Source organism: Protopterus annectens, chromosome 6.part1 (genome assembly GCF_019279795.1).
Source record: "Protopterus annectens isolate FY-2018-M chromosome 6.part1, PAN1.0, whole genome shotgun sequence".
Lineage (NCBI taxonomy): Eukaryota > Metazoa > Chordata > Ceratodontiformes > Protopteridae > Protopterus > Protopterus annectens.
The window spans coordinates 423,848,682-423,874,141 of record NC_056738.1 but is presented as its reverse complement, the minus strand read 5'-3'; the positions used below and the strand labels follow the sequence as shown (position 1 = coordinate 423,874,141).

At 43.9% G+C, this 25,460-nt stretch overlaps 1 protein-coding gene across 2 annotated transcripts in view; it reads right to left on the bottom strand.

Moving 5' to 3' along the window:
- Positions 1-25,460, bottom strand: part of LOC122805610 (BTB/POZ domain-containing protein KCTD3-like) — a 2,987,990-nt gene that overhangs the window by 992,399 nt on the left and 1,970,131 nt on the right. For both annotated transcript variants that reach the window (XM_044075857.1, XM_044075858.1), the window contains exon 8: positions 10,563-10,650. In XM_044075857.1, the coding sequence (XP_043931792.1) occupies positions 10,563-10,650 (88 nt within the window). The remainder of the gene's footprint in view (positions 1-10,562; positions 10,651-25,460) is intronic.

The following is a 25,460-nucleotide window of genomic DNA, read 5'->3' as shown; positions in this document are numbered from 1 at the left end:
TTTGGTGAATTTTCTGGACTGTGTGATATATGTAGGCCTCTTCATCATTTCCTTTATACTGGTTCTCAAACAGCAGTTGATGAAATACTGCATATGCTTCTTAAGTACATTCTGGATTACAGCATTAGGTGCACCATCCTTGACAGTTTTGGCAAATAACCAAAATGCTGCACCACACATCTCTGTGACACAAGACAGTTACAATGCCTGTCTAGGGAAACTAGAATCACTGAAAATTAAACCTAATACAAATTTTCTAGGTGATCTAAACTATTCAACTACAACTTGGGAAACCTACATCACCACTGGTGCACAAGCACAGAGATTCATTGAATTTGTCAATACAAATGCACTGGAACAGAGTACCCGCTGGGGGAATAACATCTTGGCTCCTGTACTTACTAATATTGGAGCATCTTGCACCTTCACTTGCAGATCTTTATCACTCTTTAGGTGTGACCATAAAGAAGTCTCCTTTGAAATAAAAGTGAAAACAGAGACCTTTTCCATCCAAGGTACCTTTAGACACAAACTACCTACTCAAATGCTACACTGACAAGCTTCAAATCTCTACCAAACCCACATAACTACATTTAATATGCAGAATTGTACACCACAAAACTATACCAATATGTAAAAAGTTGCACAGATGCAGCTATACTCCACAGGATCAAGTACAGGACAAACCCCAGAAATACAACCATATGGCGGAACCATAACATCAACAATCTTTATAATAAAAGGAAAAGAATTTTGACTGAAAGTAAGAAGAGTAATTATCATAATGCTAGACACACTGTCACTGAAATAAACAAACAACTCAGCAAATCAAAATCCATGAAAGCCAAGTTTGAGGATAAAAGATGCCCAAGCCATTTTCATTATGTTTGTAATCTTAAAAGCACAAAGCTCATTGCGAACAATATTACCTACAATGAGGCAGAAGATATAGCAAACCTACTGGCTAGTAAATTTCTCTCTAGTACCTGTCTTTCACCTCTGTATGTCCCAAAAGATATACCTGAAACTGGCTCGACTCCAGCTATTACACAAGACCAACTTCTAAAAATGCTATCAAAAACTAAATATTGCATCAGTGGGTCTTCATAATATCCCTGCATGCATCTTAAGTAGCATGTAGCACAATTTTGCCAACCCCCTAACACTGTTCAATCTCAGTTTCCATATAGGTTTTGTACCAAGCAAATGCAGAATAGCTACAGTCATAACACATACATACAGTTATGTTGTTTCATAAGAAAAGACCTTACACAGACTCAAGCAATTACACTGGACCCATCTCAGTTTGGATTTGTCAAGGGCATGTCATGCTTACTCAAACTGGTGGATTTTTTTTTTTTTTGAAAAAGTCACGAAAGAAATGGATGAAGGCAAAATGGTACACATTGCATACCACAACCTGTCTAAAGTTTTTCACAAAATTCCCCAGTCAAGCACATTAGAAAAACTAGGAATAAATCCCTGTGTCACCCACTGAACTGCCAGCTGGCTAACGGATATGATGCTGGAAATCAAAATACAATAAGTTACCTCCACAAAGACCAGTCACCAGTGGAGTCCCTAAGGGTTACGTGGTGGGACCTCTCCTGTCTGGCATCTACTTTTCTGAAAAAAAAAGCTACTCTTAAAGGGCTTTGGCTAAGTTTGCAGATTACTGCAAGCTAGGAGTAGTCATAGAATCCCCAAATTAATTAGCCATCCTGCAGGAAGGTTTGTCCCAGATAAATAACTGGTGCCAAAATCTTGGATTGAAACAAAATGCAAAAAAATTAATTTAAATTTTGAGAAGTCATCTATCTCACATTATTACCACCACTGATAACGCACTCCTAAGAATTGTAAAAGTTGTTTGGGGATTTGGGAACTTATGTTGACAGTGACCTACCTAATTTTTGAGTAATGTGTGTCCACTGTTGTAAGAAAGTTCTAATACGGCACAAGCTATAAACAAAGGAATTGCATCTAGATCTAGAGATGCTACTGTCCTCCATGACTCAGCCCTCACTAGGGCAGACAATGAGTATAATGCCCCTTTGGCATGTACCTGTCCAGACACATGTAACAACTGGTACATCACAGAGATACAAGGCCTAAACAGCATGCCCTACAATGACCAACTCAAACCTAGTCATTACACTTGGTATCCTACAGACTGCTAAGAGGTGACCTCTGTCTGGTATACACTGCATCCTCTGACTCAATACTGATGGATTTACTGCACATCAGCAAGTCATATGGCATCAGAAATACTCAGTCTAAGGATCTAAACCTCTTCTGCAATATCAACAGAATGGTTTTATGGGACAGTTATGCCTTGAAGAGGATACTGCTGCTCTGGAACAGATTCCCCATCCACATAAAACAAAGTTCATCCCTGTCCATATTCAAATGCAACTTCAATCTATGGATGAAAAACAAGAAGTTATGTACTCACCATAACATTCGATGTATGTAGTCCATCTCGCCTCACATTCTTACCCGTGGGTTCGGAGCCGAATGTCGGCTCTGACTCGGCCATACTTTTTAGCTCGAAGTCTTTCTATTGGCTGGGCTAAGATGGTATCCCATGCTGCACTACTCTCTATCCCCAGATCTAGTTTGCTGCGAGCACCAGCACTCATTCTCCATGCATAACACCTAAGAAAAGGAAAAACAAACCAAGAATGAAGGGAACTCTGAAATCAGGCCTAACCTCCAGATCCTCCTGGATGGGGGAAGGAGGGGGGGTAAGTAAGAATGCGAGGCGAGATGGACTACATACATCGAACGTTATGGTGAGTACATAACTTCTTGATATTATGTAGTCCAATCATGCCTACATTGTTACCTGTGGGACAGCGTCCCCAGCACCTAAATCCTGGGAGGCTCAGTGGAAAATACTCCTGAGCACTGTGGAACCAAAGGAAGACCTGCCCCTAGATACCACATCTAACTTGTAATGAGTAACAAAGGTGTGAGGAGATGCCCAAGTAGCCACAGCACAAATATCATCCATAGACAATCTGGCCTGAAAAGCTGTAGATGTAGAAACAGATCGGGTAGAGTGAGCCTTCACCCGGAAAGGTAAATCTTTTCCCCCAGAGGTATAAATGAAAGAAATACAACTGGAAATACACCTGGACAACGTGACTTTGAAAACAGGAGACCCAATTCTGTTTTCCGAAAATGAAACAAACAACTGATCAGATTGCCTGAGGTCTTTCGTTCTGTGCAAATAAAAACGTAATTGTCTGTGCACATCCAATTGATGAAATTTGAATTCTGCCTTGTTTGAGAACTGAGGAAAAAACACTGGCAATTCAATAGATTGGTTAAGGTTACTAACTGACGCTACTTTGGGAAGAAAGGAGGGGTTCAGTCCGAGAGAAACCCTGTCCTTATGAAAAATCAAATAAGGGGGTTTGATTGATAAAGCCTGAAGCTCCGAAACACGTCTGGCTGACGTGATGGCTATCAAAAAGACAGTCTTCCAAGTTAAGAATTTTAAATCACAAGTGGCTGCAGGCTCAAAGGGGGGTGAAGTAAGACCCTGTAGAACAAAGTTCAAGTCCCAAGGCATAACAGGTTCCGAGACCAGAGGACGAAGTAACAAAGTGCCCTTCAGGAAAGCCTTACAGAGTCTATGTGCCATTAGACTAGGTCCGTCTGCAACATGAAAAGTAGAGATCGCCACCGATTGGATTTTAATGGTTGCGGCCTCTGAAAGCTGATTAAAAAGCATAGACAGGAACTCCAATACAGAAGAAATTGGAGCTGTGTAAGGGTCAATCTGTTTGGCATGTGCCCAGATTGAAAACCTCTTCCATTTGCTATAATAAATCTTCCTGGTCGAAGGCTTATGAGTGGAAGATAAATTATGAACCATCTCCAGCGAAAATTGGTAAAGCCTAACTAATGAAGGAAGTGGAGTAGCCAGGGTGTCAACCGGAGGGTCCAAAGAGAGGGATGGAGCTGCCCTGACATGAAAGGGGAACCAAATTTGATGAGGCCAGTGTGGGGCAATCAGAATAATTTTGCTTCCCAAGGACTGTGCTTTCTGAATAACCTTTGACAGCAAGGGAACTGGAGGGAAGGCATATAGTAGACCGGAGGGCCAATCGTGGACTAGAGCATCCCTGGGTGACTCCCCCCTGAGGGAGGATCAGGGTGAAGTAGCTGTTGCATTTGGCATCAAGGGGGCTGGCAAAAAGGTCGCAGCAGGGTTGACCCCACCTTCGGAAAATCTGCTCTGCAACTTGACAGTTCAGAGACCACTTGTAAGGCATCAGAATAGCTCTGCTTAGCCTGTCTGCGATCACATTGGACTTCCCCAGAATGTGCGTTGCTACCAGAAAATGTTGGGAAGATGCTGCCCACTGCCACACTCGCATGGCCTCTCTGCAAAGGGGATATGACTTGGTTCCTCCCTGCTTGTTCAGATACCACACCACTGACATATTGTCTGAGTGGATTGCAATAGTCCCGAGGGGAAGAAAGCTCTGAAGTGCTTGCAATGCTAGTAGCACAGCTCTCATCTCCAGGACATTGATATGCAGATGCATCTCGTGCTCTTGCCACGTGCCTTGGACTGTCTTGCCTAGATAATGACCCCCCCCCACCCCATCTGGGAGGCATCCGTGGTCACCGTGGCAACTGGGGGCGCAGGAACAAAGGGCTTTCCCGCAATGAGGTTGTCGGTGAGAAGCCACCAACTGAGATCCTGTTTACACCTGTCTGTGAGTAGAACAGGGTGAGAAAGTAGAAGACATTGAAGAGACCACTGGGCGAAGAGTAGCCACTGAAGGAGCCTCATATGCAACCTTGCCAGAGGGACTAACATAATCATAGCAGCCACTGTCCCCAACAATTGCAGAACACATCTTGCCTTCACTTTTCTCAGAGGGAGCAAGGCATAAACCTGTTGTTGTAGGACTCTGATTCTTTCCTGTGGTAGAAACATCCACATGAGGACGGTGTCTAATTCGGCACCTATAAAAGTGACACACTGTGAGGGCAAAAAGGCAGATTTTTCCCAGTTCATTGTGATGTCCAAATGTTGACATAGGTTGATAGTAGCATCCCTGGTCTGAAGTAGTAGATGCCTGGTGGTGGCAGTAAGGAGCCAGTCGTCCAGGTATGGAAACACTTGGAATCCCTGACATCTCAAATGCGCAGTCACCACTGCCACGCATTTGGTAAACACCCTGGGGGCTGTGGTGAGATCAAAGAGCAGGGCTCGAAACTGAAAGTGACTGGCTCCCAGCCGGAAGTGTAGGTGACTTCTGGATGCCCTGACCATCTTTATGTGGTAGTACGCATCCTTGAGGTTGATGGAGCACATTCACACTTCTTTTCCCAACAATGGGAGAATAGACTGCAATGTGACCATTCGGAACTTGGACTTTTGCACATGGGTGTTCAATCGGCTGAGATCCAAAATAGGACACGGGTCCCCTGCCCGTTTCAGCACCAAAAAGAATCTGGAGTAAGTCCCTAATCTGATCTGATCTGAGGGGACATGTTGGATGGCTCCTTTTTCTAGCAGCTTTGAAACTTCTGAAGCTGTGAAATCACTCTGACTGGTAGAAACGTCCAGGATTTTCTTGATTGGAGGGGGGATTTGACGAGAAGGGAATGACATATCCTCCAGAAATTATTCGTAGAACCCATTGGCCCTGGGTGATATCTTGCCAAGCCTCCGGGTATAATGAGATTCGACCCCCGACTGGCTCCGGAAACGCACAGTCGGGCCTCCCATCAGGAGAGGTGGTTGGGAGAACCACGAAAGGAAATGCGGTCTCCCGAGTTGCGAGGGCCTCCTCTGCCCCTAGGGTGGTGTCTCCCTGAATAACCACCCCCTCCCCTGCGTCTGGAGGGGGGCTCACCTTGTGCACCGGGAAAAAATCTCCTTTCCACCCCTCTGGGCCTTGGGATAAGGCCTAGAAGGAAGGGAAAACGGACTCCTAAAGCAGACAGAGTTTTTCCCTCCTGCTCGCACCTAGTGAGAGTGTCTTTCACCTTTGTTCCGAACAAAGAGGAACCATCAAATGGGGCATCGGTAAATGAAGACTTGAAGGCCTTCGTGAAATGACAAAGGCGCATCCAGGCCTGCCTCCTAAGAGCAACTCCTGAACTTGCTGCCCTACCCGCTCCCTTGGCTGCATAGGAGATTAGCCTCATGGAGGAGTTTGCAACAGAATTGAGGGTAGACATCTGAGCATTGACCTTCTGGGCCACTGCCTCAGAAACGTTACCCATGAGCGTATCTCCAAGCTCCTTGAGGAGATCTCTCTGGAGCTGAGTAAAAGTGTGATAAGTAATTCAGTGACCGTAAGGTAAAGATCGCTGAAGAAAGCGTACACTTCCCGTACCGGTCGATAGTCCTAGACTCCTTGTTAGGGGGATGGACGGTGGAAGAAGTCTCAGCTAATTACTTCTGGGTGGCAGCTGCCACCAACATGGCATCCACAGGGACTCCCTTGGATAGAAATTCCTTATCAGGAGGAGCAGACAAAAATTTATTAGGTCTCCTGGGTACTGGTTCCACAGAGTCAGGGGTTTCCCACACCCTTCGACAAACCAAATCCAGAAGCTTGTCAAAGGGTGGAAATACCCAGGAGGTGGAGGGCTGAGCACCAAAGGCCTTCAAGAAGACCGACTCCTCCTCGGAGGGGGCTTTGGACGGCCAGTCAACTCTTTGCTTCAAAATCTCTAGGATGTCAAAGAAAGAAACATCCTCAGAGGATGACTTAGCGGACCCCTCCGATTCCTCGAGGTCGGTGACTGATGTGACAGACTCATCCTGGGAATCTATGTGCTTCCTCTTACACGTTTTCTTTCTGGGTGGCTCCTCAGGCAAAAACTCTGAGGGGCCCTCAGAAATATGGGGCCCACTCGTGGGGGTACCCTGAGGCCTTGGGGCTCCACTCTCCAGAGATAAATGGCGATCAGAGACCTGCACCGGTGTTGTAGGGGACAGAATGACCGACCCATATGATGCCGCTGACAACCTGGCCAGCGCGCTCCGCATGGCCTCGAAGGCTAGTCCTCCCAGATCTGAAGAACGACCAGCCTCTGAAACCAAGATAGGAGTCAGGCTTCCCTGCACCAAAGCACTGAGAGGGAGACTAGGAGCCGAGAGGTGTCCCAAAGCCTCTCTCTCGGGTCCGACCAAAGAATTCTGAGTCCTGAACCCCGTGGACAGTGCCGACTGGCTCGGAGCCAACGTCGGAACCGATAAGCCAGGAGGGGCTGTCTGAACCAACCTAGGGACATCACACGGAGCCAAGCACTCCGGCTCCGAAAGTTGAGATGTGCTCGGAGGAGGAAGTATCAATGCACGTTGAGGGACCGTCTCCGGAGCCGACTGGGTCAGAGCCGAGAACAATTTTGCCAGTACCGGAGACTGAAGAAGTCTCTGCACCACTCTATTGACATCCATATCTGATAAGGTCCTGGAAGATTTGGAGGATAGGGAAGGAGATCGAGACCTCCTCGCTGAAGGGGACCTGCGAGGAGGGGATACTGGCCTCATGCTAGGCGACCAGCTCTGAACAGGCTCCAAGAAAATTGGAGCTGAAACAGGTTCCATAACCAATGACACTTCCTGCAGCCCAGAGGACAATGGAGCCAAGGATGTCGATGAAGACTTTGCTATTTTCTCCGGTGGCTAAGAGGAGACTGATGGAGCTGGAGATCGCTTTTTTGTTTTGAAGATTTTGCCTTAGAGCTGGAAGCACTCTTCAGACCCTCTTCGAAGGAAGGTTTCAGAAATCCCTTCAAAATCAATTTGTTCTTCCTTTCCTGAAGAACACACGGACTAAAGGCATGACAAAAACTACACGATGCCTGGAGATGAATCGCTCCCAGACAGTATATACAGAGTGTCCATCAGTAATGGACATTTTATAACTGCACTTGGAGCACTTCTTGAAGCCCGAGGGCTTATGCTCCTTAGTATCTTTGGACATAGTTAACCAACAATCGAGTAACTAACTGAAAAAAAAGACCAACGGTCAAACAGTCGCAAGCGCAGGAACAAGCCAAACAACCGACAGAACACCACAAAGATCTATAACTCAAACGATCCTCAGACACAAATACAAGGGGGGAGGACTAATTCCTCTAATTTAAATGGTTTTAGTCCACGGGAAAAACTGTAGCACACAGGGAAAGCAAGGGGACAGACTAAGTCCTCTAAATGAAACGGGCGTAGCCCGTTGGAAACAGCTAGTCGGATACCAAAGAATACGCAAACAAGAAAAAAACACAACTTTTCTACAATAAAGACAAGAACACACACAATAGCTATTAAAATAGCTTTTTGCAAAAAACTTCTCTGATATAATAAGCAAAATAGTACTTAGCCACAGGTAAGAGCGAGACTACGTCCGAGCTACACGAGAGGCAAACGAGATCTGGGGATAGAGAGCAGTGCAGCATGAGATACCATCTTAGCCCAGTCAAAAGAAAGACTTCGAGCTAAAAAGTATGGCCGAGTCGGAGCCGACATTCGGCTCTGAACCCACAGGTAAGAATGTAGGCGAGATTGGACTACATAACATCAGAAAATTTACTGGAGAGAGGCAGCTCCTAAATGCTTTACCCAATGCATGGGGTAATACATAATTATTGACCATGGGATGGTGAAGGCCAATCTCTTAACATAATTGGTAAGGCTAATCTTAATTTCACAACTTTTCTTAACTCTAGGACTTCTCCAAGAATCCCTAACCAAATGGGATAAGCTAAATTGAGCAGAAACAGGAAAATTAGCATGGATTAACATGGCCCAAAGTGGCACCTAGCCTAGTACTTAACTAAGAATCTACGAAACCCTATTCATGAATGAGGTCCATAAAGTAAAATTAAGTCAAAGCAAAGAATCATTTGGCTGTACACTAATACAATACACACTTTTATGTTAAAACAATGGCTTGACTTCTTTGGCTAATTTTATAATATGTTTTAAGAAACATAAAAGAACACAAGATATATGGGGAATTATCTCTAAAATATATGCACATGAATTATAAGACAAACTAAACAACTTTCTCTTACAGTGAGGACATACATCATCATAGGAGTGTACACACATATATATATATATATATATATATATATATATATATATACATACACACACACACACACACACACACACACACACACACACATACATGCACACGTGCGTGTGTGTGTGTGTGTGTGTGTGTGTGTATGTATGCATGCATGTGTAAATATATATATATATATATATATATATATATATATATATATATATATATACATATATATATATATATATATATATATAAGTTTATTATTAAAATATCGACGTAGCATTGTACGCCTATGAACTATTCAAACTACAGAAGTTCAAATAGTTCATGTGTGCAAGCTACATAATCAAACATTATATTTGCGAATGCACTGTGCATTCACAAATATGAATGTACAGGGATCGCAGTACAATGCGATTAGAGAAATACATCCCTTTCCTCACTGTAGTGCGATTTTGGAATTGGAATATATAGTTGGGGGGACGCAGCCTCCTACAGGGGGGTGATGGGCAGCTTGCCCCCCTGCATAAACGGGATGTTAGGTGCACTAGTTAGGGAGTTACGGCAAGGGTGGAATTGCTGTTAAGTGTCGTAAAATGTCGTGTTCAACATTTTTGGCATTAACAGCCGATTTTCAGCATTAGGGCAGTTTGGTAATGTGTACTTTTGGTGAAGTAGTTCGCTGTTAAATACGTTTTTTGTTTTAAATTTCAATATTTTAATAGTTAACCTATATATATATATATATATATATATATATATATATATATATATATATATATATAAAATATACACACACACACACACACATATATATATATATATATATATATATATATATGGATCTACTGTGTTTGGTCGAATTTCATTTGGTCGAAAATTATTTCAGGCAGCCCACTTCACTGAAAGCTCACTTGACTGAAAGCTCATTTGATTGAAAATCAAATATAGCCCCTGCCCCACTGCAGTGCGCCCCTGGAGTGAGAATATTAAGTACGGGGGGTGTGGGGGGCACATAATTGTAGTGTTTTCACTGTTGTACAAAGGTGTATCCATTAAAAATACATTGATATATATCTGTTCGGTAAAAACTATTTGCAAAATGTGGGGGGCTACTCTACCCACACCTCCAAATGTGGAGGGCTGTATCCCCATACCCCCTTTCCTTATTATTCTCACTCCAGGGTCACATATATATATATATATATATATATATATATATATGTATACATATACACACACACACACACACTTGCTCCCATATCCTCATACATCACTCAGTTACCTTTTTACTGAAGAAAGAACATCACAGCATAACTTGCAGCAAGTGAACACAATGTATTTTGTAAAATCTGTCAGCTGTTTCTGTAATTTTCATAACCACCGATAAAATGCTGTCAGATTCTCTGCAGTGCACTTTCTAATATTTACATGTAATCTCAGTGAAGTCCCACATAATTTAAATGAGATACCATGTTTCAGTAAATATTCACTGCATACCTATGTAATACACAGATCCATTATTGCAGCCTAGGAGAAGAAAAGATCCTGCAGTATCATAGCTGTTTATTGGAAATACATCTTGAATCTACAAAACAAAACAAAACCATTAATTTTCACAAAAAACCTTAACAAATGTAGTGAATCACAGAAAATTTAAGAAACATAAGATCCTGTACAAAAATGTGAGCATACCTATATATCTATATCTATATATATAATACACACACACACATATATATATATATATATATATATACACACACACATATATATACACTGGACCGACTATGCATTTACATGAACATCTGTTTGGTCACCACCACCTGATCGATGCACAAAGATGGCCAACAGGTATGAAAGAATGACAATTCTCTGAATTTCTGGAGTTAGTATATACAATTAGCACAAATCACAGTTTGAATTTTCTATGTCCCATGTGAATATCTGCTTCATTTCTGAGTTTGTTGAGATCAATGGTCTGGCATCAGTTTGCTCCTAAACTTTGACAGACAATGGGAGTTGTCATGCGTTTTCCATGTGACTGCATACTTCCGTGCATCACTGATGAGGCTGCCATTCAAAACTCAGGGTTGATGGCAGAGCATTTTTTTTTTTTTTTTAGGTTTTTATTGGATGTTAAATTTGTAAAATAATCGCAACAATATTTACAGTCAGAGAATTGTGGACATAATAAATGAAACATTTTCAACTAAACCTAACACACAAGAGAAAAAACTATTTACAGGAGTGTCCGTTAACTATCAAGTCATTTAAGTTATACATTACATTAAATCTAAAATGCAGTTATTTTTGCTTGTCAAACAGATCTCTTAAGTTTTATCCATGCATTGCAGCAAGGGGTAATACTGGTTGCTCTTGACTTAATTGTAATGATTTCCAGGTGACAGACTTCAGCTGCAATATTTATAAATTCTTTGAAGAAGGGTGTAGATTCATTCTTCCAATTCTGAGTTATAGCCTTTCTCGCTGTAGACAGTACGGACCACAAAATAAGATATTTCATTTTTTTAACAGATCTAGGAATAGGTTTGTTAAAAAATATTAGTGTCGAAGACATATTTATCTCCAAAAAAGCCTGTAAAAAGAGATTGTTATTCCAATAAGGTGTTAAGACAGTACAGTCAAAAAACATATTACCAAGTCTGCTTTAAGTTCTTGTTTACATCTCCAACAAATTTGTTTCTGTTTGAACATTTTATGTGATGTGAAGAAAGACCTATGCAAAAATTCCAACTAACAGATTACATCTAACAGATGAAGTTGTATGTTTAGAAGATATTAAGAATTATTTTTTTATCTTCTTCACTTGCAGGTCTATTATTAATTTGGGTAAAAAAAGTTTCAATAATTGTCATTGCAACTTTTTGTTTCTCTATTCACATCTCTATACAATTTAGATAAGAGACCATGTCCTCACATGTTTTGTTGCATTAAGAATATTAGATATTCAATTAATTTTGTGATATGATCTCTTATCCTTGGTTGCATTAACTTAATTTCCCCTTCTACATGTTGTGTGCAGGATTGTACATCTAGCTACATGTTTTTATCTAAATTACATTTGTTCTTAATATAATCAACAGAATATAGCTTTTCATGTTTCACTAATTGGAACCAATATAGCAAAGTTTCTCTTTAAACATGATCATTGTTTCTAATTTTGAGGTGGTGATGTTATTTTGGGTATATGCCATAGGAAATTTAAGGAAGATCCATGCTTTATATGCCATGTTTGTACATATATAACATTTTTGAAAGTGTATAATATAGTAGAAATGAAACAGAAGTCACTTGGTTTGGTGACTTTTTCCTATAAGGTAATCCTTCAATAACCAATGTAAACTGTTATTTAGTATGATATAATTATCAGAACATCTATTATGCTTACAGCTTATAAAAAGATTTCCTAAAAACTCTTTCCACCTAACTATATAAGTGTTGTTAATCCAAAGATATATTGTTTTTATAACTGATGATAATTAATATAATTCTAGAGCTGGTAGCCCTATCCCTCCTGCTGCCCACTCTCTCATATAATGGTTTAAAGCAGTTCTTGGTTTATTGGGATATCAGAGAAATCTCAAAATTAAAGTGTTACATTCTTTAATACAACTTTTTGTGGGGGGTAATGATAGTAATTGCTTAACATATAAGATTTTGGTAAGATAATCATTTTGATTATAGATAACCTCTCTTCCATTGTGAAGAAAATTGTACTCATCTGTCCATTAGATTCTTTACATTGTTTATACTGTTAGTATTGTTGCTGTCTTTTGGCTTATCCTGGTTAGGGGTTGCCATAGTGGATCATCAGTCCGACTGGCAATGGAGTTTTACGGTGCTGAGTTACCAGCCCGACACCCAACCTTCACAGAAGACACACACACACTCACACACCTACCTGCGTGTCTTTGAAGTTCAACTGACCACAGGGAGGACATGCAGACTCTGCACAAAAGGCCCTCCAGCTGAGAATCAAACTGAACAGCCTCTTGCTGTGAGGTGACAACGCTACTCGCTGCACCACCACGGCCTTCTAGTATGAATTATTTAGAAATAATTATAACAGATAACATTAAAGATTTACTAAATCACTGTATAACTACGATTTATTATATCTTTAATGTTATTTGTTATAATTATTCCTAAATAATTCATTTTCTTCTCTGACAATATATTTAATGAATTTATTTTTGATCCTATTCTTATTTGTATTTATAGGTAGTATTTCTGTTTTGTCATTGTTAAATGTTAAACCACATTTTCTTTGAAATATATCCATTGCTAAGAAAACTGCAGACAAGGATGTCATCACCAAACAGATGAATTTTAGAGTTTAAATTTTCATTTACGTTAATATCGTTTATATCTATATTTGATCTGAGAATAGGTGAAAAATGACATCCTTGTTTGGTTCCTTTCAAAAATTGTATAGAATCAGAATTAAAAGTACCTATTTTAACATATGCAAAACAATCATTATAAAAATGATTAAGATGTGTGAAGTTACTTGAGAAATTCTATTCTTCTAAAATCAGCAAGAGATATTTCTAGTTTACTGAGTCAAAAGCACTATTAATATCAAGACTCATTAATGATTAAGTTTAGATTACAAAAAAATACAAAGGTTGTGAACAATGCAGAACCTAAAGATCCTATCAAGAAAACAGAGACAATAAGAAGTTATGTACCTACCATAACGTTCCATGTTAGTTGTCTTCTTCTCGCCTTCTTTCTTGCTGGATGGGTTCGGAGCCGATCCTCGGCTCCGACTCGGCCTATACTATAGCTCGAGAGCTATTTTTACCGGCTCGAGGCAGCCCTATATCCCACAATACCATGCGCTAACTCCCCAGATCTCGTTGGCAGCTAACACATAGTATATATTTATTATTATTATTATTACCAAATACGGTCTCCCTGCTGGTAACACTAAAGATACGGGGTAACCGTAAAGGACTGTATAACATGAAAGAGAAGGACTCAGAGACCTTCAAGTCTGTCCAGGCTAGGTGGCAGGAGGGAGGGACGCAAGAAAGAAGGCGAGAAGAAGACAACTAACATGGAACATTATGGTAGGTACATAACTTCTTAGTGTTAAGTTGTCATTCTTGCCTTCATTCTTGCTGGATGGGACAGCGTCCCTAGCACCTTGGTCCTGGGTGACTCAACCGAACAGACTCCTGAGTACGGTGGAACCAAAGTCAGCTCTATTTCTGGAGGCTATATCAAGCTTATAATGGGTAATAAAAGTATGTTGAGAAGCCCATGTAGCTGCTGCACATATGGCATCTAACGGTAATCTTGCTTGAAAGGCTGTTGATGTTGATAGTGCCCTAGTTGAATGAGCTTTAGGTCTAAACGGGAGTTGTTTGTGTCTCAACTGGTAGACAAAGGTAATGATGGATGTCAACCATCTAGAAAGAGTTACCTTTGATACTGGAAGTCCTTTCTTTCCTTCAGCATAAGAGAGAGAGAGCTGGTCTGACTTTCTGAATTGTTTTGTCCTGTCTAGGTAATACCGCAGCTGGCAATGAACATCCAAGGAATGCAATTTCTGTTCAGCCCTGTTTGAATAATCTGGGAAGAACACAGGCAAGTCAATAGTGTGGTTCAGATTTGATTCAGAAGAAACTTTCAGTAGAAAGGAAGGATTCATTCTGAGAGTTACCCTGTCTTTATGAAAAACCAAATAATGGGGACGGACAGACAATGCCTGGAGTTCCGATACCCTTCTGGCAGATGTTATAGCCACCAAAAACAGAGTTTTCCAAGAGAGAAGTTTGAATGAGCAAGAAGCTGCAGGTTCAAAGGGAGGGAGAATTAATGATGTTAGAACTAAATTTAAATCCCATTGTGGAGGAGGATCCTTAATGGGAGGTCTGAGCTAAAATACGCCCTTGAGGAAAGCTTTACAGAGTTTGTGGGACATAATATTTGTTTCCGATAGCACCACATGAAAATTGGCAATGGCTGCCAGTTGTAGTCTGATAGTGGCCGACGACAATCCTGAATGAAAAAGCTCCGCCAGAAAATCTAGAACTTTATGAATTGGAGCATTAAAAGGATCCAAGGACCTAGCTTCTGCCCAGAATGAAAAACGCTTCCATTTGCTCGCATAAGTCTTCCTAGTATTGGACTTATGGGAAGCAAGAATGATATCACGGACAGGAAGAGAAATGAAGGGAAGCCTGGCTATGGTTGGAAGTGGAGCAACCAAGCTGTGAGGTTGAGGGAACGAAGAGACTGGTGCAGCTTGCCCGTTAGATGGGTCAAAAGGTCTGGAAGGGGTTCCAGATGCCAGGGCTGTTCCAGTAGATGATGGTGCAGGAACGGAAACCATACTTGTCGAGGCCAATAAAGGGCAATGAGGATCATTTTGGATCTCAATGCGGTTGCTTTCTGAATTAACTGCAGAATCAGCGGGAAGGGGGGGAATGCGTATAGAAGACCCGAGGCCAATCGTGGACTAGAGCGTCTCTGGGGGGGTGGCCTAGTAGAGGGAAGAGTGTGAAGAAGTCGAGGCACTAGCTGTTTTGAGGGGTTGCGTAAAGGTCGCAGCAAGGCTGGCCCCACTTCTGAAAAATTCTCTCTGCTACCGCTAGATTTAGAGACCATTCGTGAGGCATGAGAATTGTTCTGCTCAGTCTGTCCGCAATGACGTTGGACCTCCCGGGGATGTGCATTGCTATCAGAAACCGTTGAGAGGAGATCGCCCACTGCCAAAGTCTGAGTGCTTCTCGACATAGGGGATAGGACTTTGTTCCGCCCTGCTTGTTTATGTACCACACTACAGACATATTGTCAGTTTGAATTGCTATAGTCCCGGTGGGAAGAGAGTCCTGAAGGGCTCGCAACGATAAAAGCACTGCTCTCATCTCTAGGACATTTATGTGCAGGTGGCATTCTAATTGTTGCCATGTGCCCTGGACAGTCCTGCCCTGATAATGTCCCCCCCACCCGATCAGGGAGGCATCCGTTGTCACTGTGGCAACTGGAGGGGGGAGAACAAAGGGTCTGCCCTGAAGAAGTTGAGGGGAGACCATCCACCAGGAGAGGTGTCTCTTGCAAGATGGGGTTATCAAGATGTTGTGAGCCATTGGGAGCTGTTGAAAGGACCACTGAGAAAAAAACATCCACTGAAGAATTCTCATGTGGAAGCGAGCTAAAGGAAGGAGAAGGATCGCCGCTGCCATGAGGCCTAATGTTTTCAGTACTAACTTGGCTTGAATTCTGTTGGACTGAAACAGTAGCTGAACATTCCGCTGTATGTCTGTCACTCTCTGAGGTGGTAATGTTGCAGACATTTCTCTGGTGTTTAGTATGGCGCCTATAAAGTTTATAGATTGACAAGGCGACAAAGAGGATTTTGCAAAATTTATGGAAATACCTAGTTTGTTGCAAATGTGAATGGTATAATCCCTGGCTATTATAAGATGCTGTTTGGTGGCAGCTGTAATGAATCAGTCGTCTAAATATGGAAACACCTGGAATCTTTTGTGTCTCAGGTGAGCGGTGACCACTGCCAAGCATTTGGTGAACACCCGGGGGGCTGTGGTGAGACCAAAGAGCAGGGCTCTGAATTGGTAATGACTGGCTCCCAGCCAGAAGCGGAGAAACCTTCTGGAGCTCCTGTGTATCTTTATATGATAGTACGCGTCCTGGAGGTCTAACGAGCACATCCAGTTGTCTCTGCCCAAAAAGGGTAGAATGGACTGCAGTGTTACCATCCAAAATTTTGTCTTCTGCACAGACTTGTTCAGTCTGCTGAGGTCCAAAATGGGTCTCCAGTCTCCTGTCTTTTTTGGAACCAAAAAGAACCTGGAGTAGATTCCGGATCCTAGCTGGTCTGCCGGGACTGCCTGGATGACTCTTTTTTTCTAACAGCTTTTTTATTTCTAGCTCTGCCTGACCCCTTTGTCTGGGTGGTATGTTTGGGAGGGGTCTTGGCGACTGGATCGGAGGGGAGATGAAGGGGATTTTGTAACCCTCGGATATAATCAACTGTACCCAATTGTCCTGAGAAAGGGATTGCCAGGCTTCCGGGTACAGAGATAATCTTCCCTGACTGCCTCCGAAGGTGGACATTCGGGCAACGTCTCAGGGATGCTGAAAGGGTTGGTCAGGGAAGGATTCCCTGGAACCCTGGTTCTGTGGACCCCCTCTGCCCCTGGGGCGACATCTATTATTATTCCCCCCTCTGCCTCTGGGGGGAATTTCACCACGTGTGATTGGAGCAACTCCCTGTGGTTTGCGGAACCACATCTTTCCACCCTTCTGACCTTTAGGGTAAGGTCTAGATGGTGTGGAAAAGTGGACTCCCACGGCAGAGAGAGTCTTACCATCTTGCTCGCACCTGGTGAGGGTATTCTTCACCTGAGGTCCAAACAACTCTGAACCACCAAAGGGGATGTTGGTGAAGGATGCCTTGAAGGGATCAGCAAAATTACAGAGTTGCATCCAGGCGTGACATCTCAACGCAACACCTGTGCCTGCGGCCCTACTCGCTCCATTGGCTGCATAGGATATAAGCCGCATGGAGGAGTTGGCAATGGAATTCAGGGTAGCCAGCTGGGAGTTAATCTTGTCCTGATACCCCGCAGCAGAAGGATCCTGTATGGTTTCACCCAGTTCTTTGAGCAAATCTCTCTGAAGGCGGGTGAAATGACATAAATAGTTCAGCGATCGCATGGCAAAGGTCGCTGAAGCAAATGTCCGCTTGTCGTACCTGTCCATGGTCCTAGACTCTTTGTTAGGAGGATGAACAGGTACAGAAGGATCAGCTAATTCCTTCTTAGTGGTGGCTGCTACCACCATAGCATCTACCGAGACACCTTTGGTTAGAAATGGTTTGTCCTCCAGAGCAGAAATAAACTTAGAGGGTCTCCTAGGGGTAGGTTCCATTGAGTCAGGAGCTGCCCATGCCTTTCTGGCCACTACTTCCATCAGTGGGTCGAAAGGAGGAGACACCCAGGAGGTGGAAGGGCGAGACCCAAAAGTGTCAAGGTAAACCGACTCGTCCTCAGAGGGTTTGAGGGTGGACCAATTCCCCCTCTGTTTCAGGATCTCTAGGATGTCTGAAAAGGAGACATCCTCAGAGGGGGATCTCGGGAAACCCTCCGACTCATCCAAGTCAGTGTCCGAAGTGAGAGACTCAGAGGAGTCTACGTGCTTCCTCTTGCACTTTTTTTTCCTAGGGGGTTCCCCTGAAGGTTCAGGGGAGGCCTCGGAGGAGGAAGAGACACCCAAAGTGGGTACCCTGTGCTTTGGATCTCTGCTGTCAGTTGCAGGAGGATGGCCAGAGACCGTAACAGGCATTGTAGAGGGAGGAGCTGAAGAACCCAACCTTGGAGTGGACACTGGATCCAGCACGCTCCTCATCACCTCGAAAGCCCCCCTATCAGGCACCGAAGACAGTCCCGGCTCCGAAGACACCCGAACCACCCCCGGCACCGACAGAGAAGGCTCCGAAAATGATGTTGGGGCCGAACTAACCAGAGCCGACGTTCCGAGAGGGACAGCGGGGTTGGACAAGGGTCCAATGCCACTCGCACCCTCGGAGCTGACAATGGAGTCTTGGTGCCCGGACCTCTCCACGGACGGTTCCAATGAAGAGGTCGGAACCAACGACGCTGGAGCCGAAGGTGGAAGTATCGGCTCTGACGTGGGCAAGGTTACGGTTCTGACAAACTCTGGCTCCGAACTTGACTGGAGAGCTGGAGGAGGAATCGAAGGCGGTACCGAGGGAGCCACAGTCTGGTGAGACGGACTTTGAAGCATTTGGGCCAGTGCCTGAGATTTTATGAGTCTACTAACCACCCTCTCAATATCGTGGTCAGAAAGCCTAGACGACCTGGAGGAATGAGTCCTATGACTCCCCTCCAATAGGAGGGGCGATCTTGGAGCCGATCGGATGGACTCTAGTGAGGGAGATCTAGAGCGCTTGCGCGCTAAAGTCGGCTCCGATACAGGTTTTGGAGCAGATATGGTCTTGCTCGTATCGGCTCCGACTGGAGCCGATGTCGGAGCAGTCTCAGATTCGCCAGCCCTTGACTCAGAAACTGGAGCCGAGGGTTTGGCGGGCTTAGATGACTTCCCCGAGCCAGACTTGGACGGGGAGTCATCAGGCTTCAATAAGCCCCTCAATATAAGTTTATTGCGACGCTTCTGCAGGACTCTTGAACTAAATCCGTGACAAATGGAACAAGAGTCCTGCAGGTGCAAAGGCCCCAAACAGTAGACGCAAGAAGTGTGACCATCTGTCAGAGACATTTTCTGACAGCACGAGTCACACTTCTTGAATCCTGAGACCTTAGCGTCTTTGGACATTGCCCTAAGGACAGTAATACAGTCAGCACACACACTCACTCGCTTAAACCCAAGGGGGAGTTAAGGGGGCTGACTAAGATCACAACACACACACACTATACGGGGGTAGGGGTAAACAAAAACTAAAGCCCGTAGGCCCGATTAGCTAAAGGGGTAGGACAACGAAATATCACTAATAAGTACAACTAATGTAAGAAGCTAAACTATAAACTATCTCAAATTCGAAGACTTACTGAAAAAATTACTTTACTGACCTGAGCCGGTAAAAAAAGGCAACCTCGCAGCGAAGCGGCAAACGAGATCTGGGGAGTTAGTGCATGGTATTGTGGGATATAGGGCTGCCTCGAGCTGGTAAAAATAGCTCTCGAGCTATAGTATAGGCCGAGTCGGAGCCGAGGATCGGCTCTGAACCCATCCAGCAAGAATGAAGGCAAGAATGACAACTTAACATCTAAGGTTTCCAAACAAGAAAGTCATTCAAAACCCACCAAGGGGTCCACAGTGTTTGTAGCTGTGGCATAAAGGACCAAATGATGAAAAAAAGTACAGTTTTGTACCTACCATAAATGTAGATGTTCGAGTGCTAATACAGCTGCAGTCATAACAGATAGGTTATCCTGCCGTCAGGCGGGTCCTTGGTCGGCCGAATTCCAAAGTCTAGGTCTGGCGGCGGTTGCCATCGCTTCTTCCCTGACGTTAGTGCGCCAGGGGTATAAAGGAACTAGCCGACGCCATTTTCTTCAGTTTTTCTTGCCCCAGATGTCAGGGGCCCCAGAAGGAAGGCAAAACATAAACTTATGTAATAATACAATGCAATATAATCAAAAAACAGTAGTGTGCAAGCGAATACACCATAAAAGAATACCCCAATCAGGATGTATGAGGAGGTGTTTGTCATAAGGCCTGTTCCAAGAGGGGTTGGAGGGAGGGAAACCTGGACTGCAGCTGTATTAGCACTCGAACATCTACATTTATGGTAGGTACAAAACTGTACTATGTTCATCGTGCATACAGCTGCAGTCATAACAGATGGGTAGAATCCCAAAGCTAAAAAAGGGGTGGCAGGTACTAAGTGGAAATAGGAGGAGCAAGGATGCCCTGCAAGACTGCTGTAGCAAAGCCTGCTCTAGATTTAGAGTATAGTGGAAGGTGATAGTGCTTGGAGAAAGTGTGTACAGAACTCCAAGTAGCTGCTTCCAAAATATCCTTGGTAGGAACCCCCCTGAGGAAAGCTGCAGAGGTAGCTGTGGCCCTTGTGGAGTGAGATCTGATGCTTGCAGGTACAGATTTTCCATGAAATGAGTAACAAAAGCGTATGCAGTGGGCTATCCATTTTGAGATTGTCTGTTTGGAAATAGCCTTTCCTTGAGCACCTGTAGCATAGGACACAAAGAGTTGCTCTGATTTTCTGAATGTCTTTGTCCTGTCCAAATAATAACGAAGTTGCCTGTGAATGCCCAAGGAATGCAGTAGTCTTTCCCCTTTGTTTTGTGGGTTAGGATAAAAGGTAGGTAAGTGGATAGTCTGATTCAAGGCTACACTGGATACTACCTTTGGCATAAAGGAAGGGTTGGTTCGTAAGGAAACTCTGTCCTGATGGAAAATGATGAAAGGTTGCACAGCCATGAGGGCTTATAGTTCCGAAACCCTGTGTGCTGAGGTGATAGCAGAAGGAAGGCTGTTTTCCATGACAAATATTGCAGTTCTGTTGAAGCAGCTGGCTCAAATGGAGGCAGGGTCAGTTTTTCTAAAATGAAGATGAGGTCCCAAGCAGGTACTGGTGGTTTCCTTGGGGGGTTTATATTCTTAGTCCCTCTGAGGAACTGTCTTAAGAGAGGATGAGAGAATAAAGGAGGATCAGTGTTGTATTGTGCAGAAATGGCTGAAGCATGGATCTTGATGGAGGAGAAGGAAAGTCCACTGTTTAACATCTCAGCTAGGTACTGCAATATTTGAGGTAAATTTAGTACCCAAGGATTCTGGCCCTTTTTCTGATTCCAGGCACAAAACCATTTCCATTTGGCGGAGTAGGCTTTTCTAGTAGAAGGTGTTCTGGCCTCCAAGATGACATCCTGCACCTCCTTGGAGAGGAGAGTCTGTTGGGAAATCAAGGAATCCTCCATGCGGCTAGATTGAGGGTTTTCAGTTGACTGTGAAGAGTTTTGAAACTGTGCTGGGTCAACAGAAGAGGCACTAGAGGCAGGGTCCATGGCGGGGAATGTGTCAGGCTCTTCAGGAGTGGATACCAGTGTTGTCTTGGCCAGTCTGGAGCAATGAGAATCATCTTTGGCCTCTCTGCTCTGGCTTTTAATAGTACTTTGGGCAGCAGAGGTAGAGGTGGAAAGGCATAGACTGTCAATGTTGTCCAATTGAAAGAGAGTGCGTCCACTTTCCAGGCCTGTGGATGATAGGGTCCTTGAGCAAAATTTTTCCAGTTGGTAATTTTCGTGGGTAGCAAAGAGATCTATGTCTGGCCGTCCCCATGCCTGAATTATCTTTGCGAAAACCTGAGGATGCAACTTCCATTCGTGTGGATCTGTCATAATTCTGCTTAGGTTGTCTGCCAGCATGTTTTCCTTCCCTGGTAGGAATTGTGCTTGAAGTTGGATTTGCAATTCCAGAGCCGTGTTCCAAAGGGTCATGGCTTGTCTGCACAGGGGGTATGAATGAGTTCCTCCCTGTTTGTTTATGTACCAGATCACTGTGGTGTTGTCTGTCCTTATTAATAGCTGGCCTGGATGCAGTAGGTCTTTGAAGACCATAATAGCATTTTGTACTGCTAGCATTTCCTTTTGATTGATGTGCAGGTGCTTCTCCTTTTGGGACCATTTGTCCTGAATGCACTGATCTGTCATGTGCGCCCCCCAGGCATCTGTTGTGATGATTTGATTTGCTTGAGGCATGCAGAAGGGGAGACCTGTGTTTCTTTGGCATGCTTGAGCCCACCACAGAAATTCCTTTTGAAGACATGGAATGAGTGGTATAATTATTTCCAAACTGTGGCTGTGTTGAGACCATAAGTTTTTTAGGTACCATTGAAGTTTACTCATATGCAGCTTTGCACATGGGATCAGAAGGATGCAAGATGCCATGAATCCCAGAGCCTGCAGGATTTTCCTTGCAGTCAGCCTGGAGAAGGTTGCCATTTTTCTGAAGTATTGAGATAGTTGCCCCTTGCTTCTCTGGCGTGAGGTAGGCCATCTGGGTGTTTGTATCCAAGCTGGCACCCAGGAAAATTATTGTATGAAAGGGTATTAGTTTTGATTTCTTTTTGCTGACTGTGTATCCCAGAAAGTTCAACAGCTTTATTACAAATGCCAGGTGTTTCAGAAGTATATGCTTGCTGTCCGCTTGGATCAGGCAGTCGTCCAGATATGGGTATATTTGTATCCCTTGAAGTCTGCAGAAGGCAATTACTGATGCCAGGCATTTTGTAAACACTCTGGGCGCAGTAGATAAGACAAAGGGCAATGCAGAGAATTGATAATGGGTTGAACCTGCAAGAAATCTGAGGTATCTTCTGCAATCTTGTCTGATAGGGACATGCAGGTATGCCTCCTTGAGATCCAGTGTTACCAGCCAAGACTCCTTGCCCAGCATGGGAAGAAGCTGCTGTAATGTGAGCATCTTGAATTTTGGTACGAGTAAATATGTGTTTAGGATGGATAGGTCCAGAATAGGTCTCCAATCTTTGTCCTTCCTTGGTACCAGGAATAGTCTGGAATAAAAACCTTGACCTTGTTCTTTTGCAGGTACTTCTTGCATAGCCTTCATGTCCATGAGAGCTGAAATTTGTTTTTGTGCCTCTGCCCTTTGATTTTGTGGCAGGTTTGGCATGCCTCTCATTTTTGGAAGGTGTAAAAGTGGAATCTGTAGCCTCTGTCTATAATATCCAGGATCCATTTGTCTTTTGTCACAATATGCCAATTTTTTGAAAATAAAGCCAGTTTTCCGCCTAAAGGTGCTGCCATTAAAGCTTTGCTTGGCATGCAGAGGGGAAGGTCATTGTGTCTGCTTTCTGAATGACTGTGATCTATCTTCTCCACCTCTTGGCGTAGGTGTTTGCCATTGTCTGCCTCTAAATGATCCTTGAGATTGCCCTCTACCCCTCGGGCGCCTGTATCTACCTCTTTGAGGTCTGTCCGTGGCTGGAAAGGACCAATTTTTTGAAGGCCAGTTTCTGCTGAAACGTGGAGGTTGTACCTGTAGGAAATCTTTCACTGTTTGCATTGATCTTGCCTTTTCCTCCATTTTCTTTAGTACCTCCTCAGCTTTAACACCAAAGAATACATCTTTTTGAAGAGGTGCATCTAGTAATTTAGCTTTGACATGATCTGGCAAGGTTTGCTCTTTGAGCCAAGCATGTCTACGTATGACAGACCCTGTAACAGCAGCTCTACATGAGGCCTCTAAAGCATCAAAACCACATTGTAAAGTATGTTTACCCACTTGCAATTCCTTTACATCTGGTTGTTCAGGCTGTGTCATTTTGCTTTTCAACTGAGATAACAAAAACTATTGATACTTTAACATATGGAACTGACAGTTTAATGCCCTCATGGTTAAAGTGGCCGAGGTGTATACCTTTTTCCCCCACCTTTCTAAAGCTCTGGAATCTCTCTCCGAAGGTAATGGGTTTTTGGCAGTAGAGGCCTTAATTCCCTTGGGACCCTGTGAAATAGTTTCTGGGTCCGCAGCATGGCTTTTGTAAAGGAATCGGTGTGAATCAGGAACCCGGTAATACCTGTCAGGTTTAACAGGAGCTGGAGGTAAAGAATCTGGGTTGAGGCTGGCGTCTGTGTACACATCATCTAGAATAGCCAGGACACGAGGGATAGCCAGAGGCCTGTGCTGAGGAAGCAAGAGAAAATCCCTGAGCCTTTTCTTGGAATCTGAGTAATCTTGACCTTCCCAGCGAAAGTGTTCCCTCAAGGTGTGTAAGGTTTCCCCAAAAGAATAGTCCTCGGGGGGGGGGGGATGGATTCCTCAGCATCAGAATCTTCAAAAGGGGAATATGAATATTCCTGGTCCTCAGAATGTTCTGAGGTAATAGAGGCTTGGTCTGAGGAAGGGTAGTCTTCCTCCAATCTGGGCCTTTTGTCTGAGGGAGGTTGGGAACCCCTGATAAGAGAAATCAAATCCTCAGCCATTTTGAGCATCTGCTTTTTAGGCATGGGGCCCTGAGAGGGGCTCTGTGGAGCTTGTCTTTTAGTTTTCATGGCTGCTTTAGATTTTGTGAAAGCCTTAATGGAAAAGGAGGAAGGCCTGAAGACACCTTGAGAGCTGGCAGGCCTGTCTAAACTCTGAGTTTCCCCGCCAAGGGTGGCGTCGGTATCTGTAGTCGGAGTGGGCGCCGAGGAGCCTGTGACCTCGGGCAAAGAAGACACCACTAAAGAAGCATCATCGGTACTCAGGGGCTGCGTAGGCGCCTCGCTGAGAACCGGAGCACCTGGAGCCGGCTTTAGCGTGGGGTCGGTAGAAGTCACGGACCTCGAATGCCGGGCCTTATCTTTGCATCTTTTACTCAAAACTGGAGTCGGAGTATCTGACGACATAATGTAATTAAACTTTTTACCAAAATAGTGTTGGGCGAACTCCGCCCAAAGCTTAATAGTGCGTCTGTTGAATGTAGCACAAAAACGACAGGCCAAGACGTCGTAGTCTGGGCCTAAGCAAGGAATGCAGAAGGAATGGAAATCCTTATGCGGCATTTGCTTCCCACATGAAATGCAATTATTAACTTTGTCTGACATCGGTCTGAGGCAAGAAAAGTTTCCCCAACGGGGTACTTAGCTTTCAAGAAGACTTCGGCTGCAATATTTTTCGTAAATCTCAGGAGCTGGCCGACCGGCACTTGCGAACTGCTTCTGCTTCGGGCACCGTGCGGCAAGAAAGACTGAAGAAAATGGCATTGGCTGGATCCTTTATACCCCTGGTGCACTGACGTCAGGGAAGAAGTGACGACAACCGACGCCGGACCTAGACTTTGGAATTCGGCCGACCGAGGACCCGCCTAACGGCAGGATAACCCATCTGTTATGACTG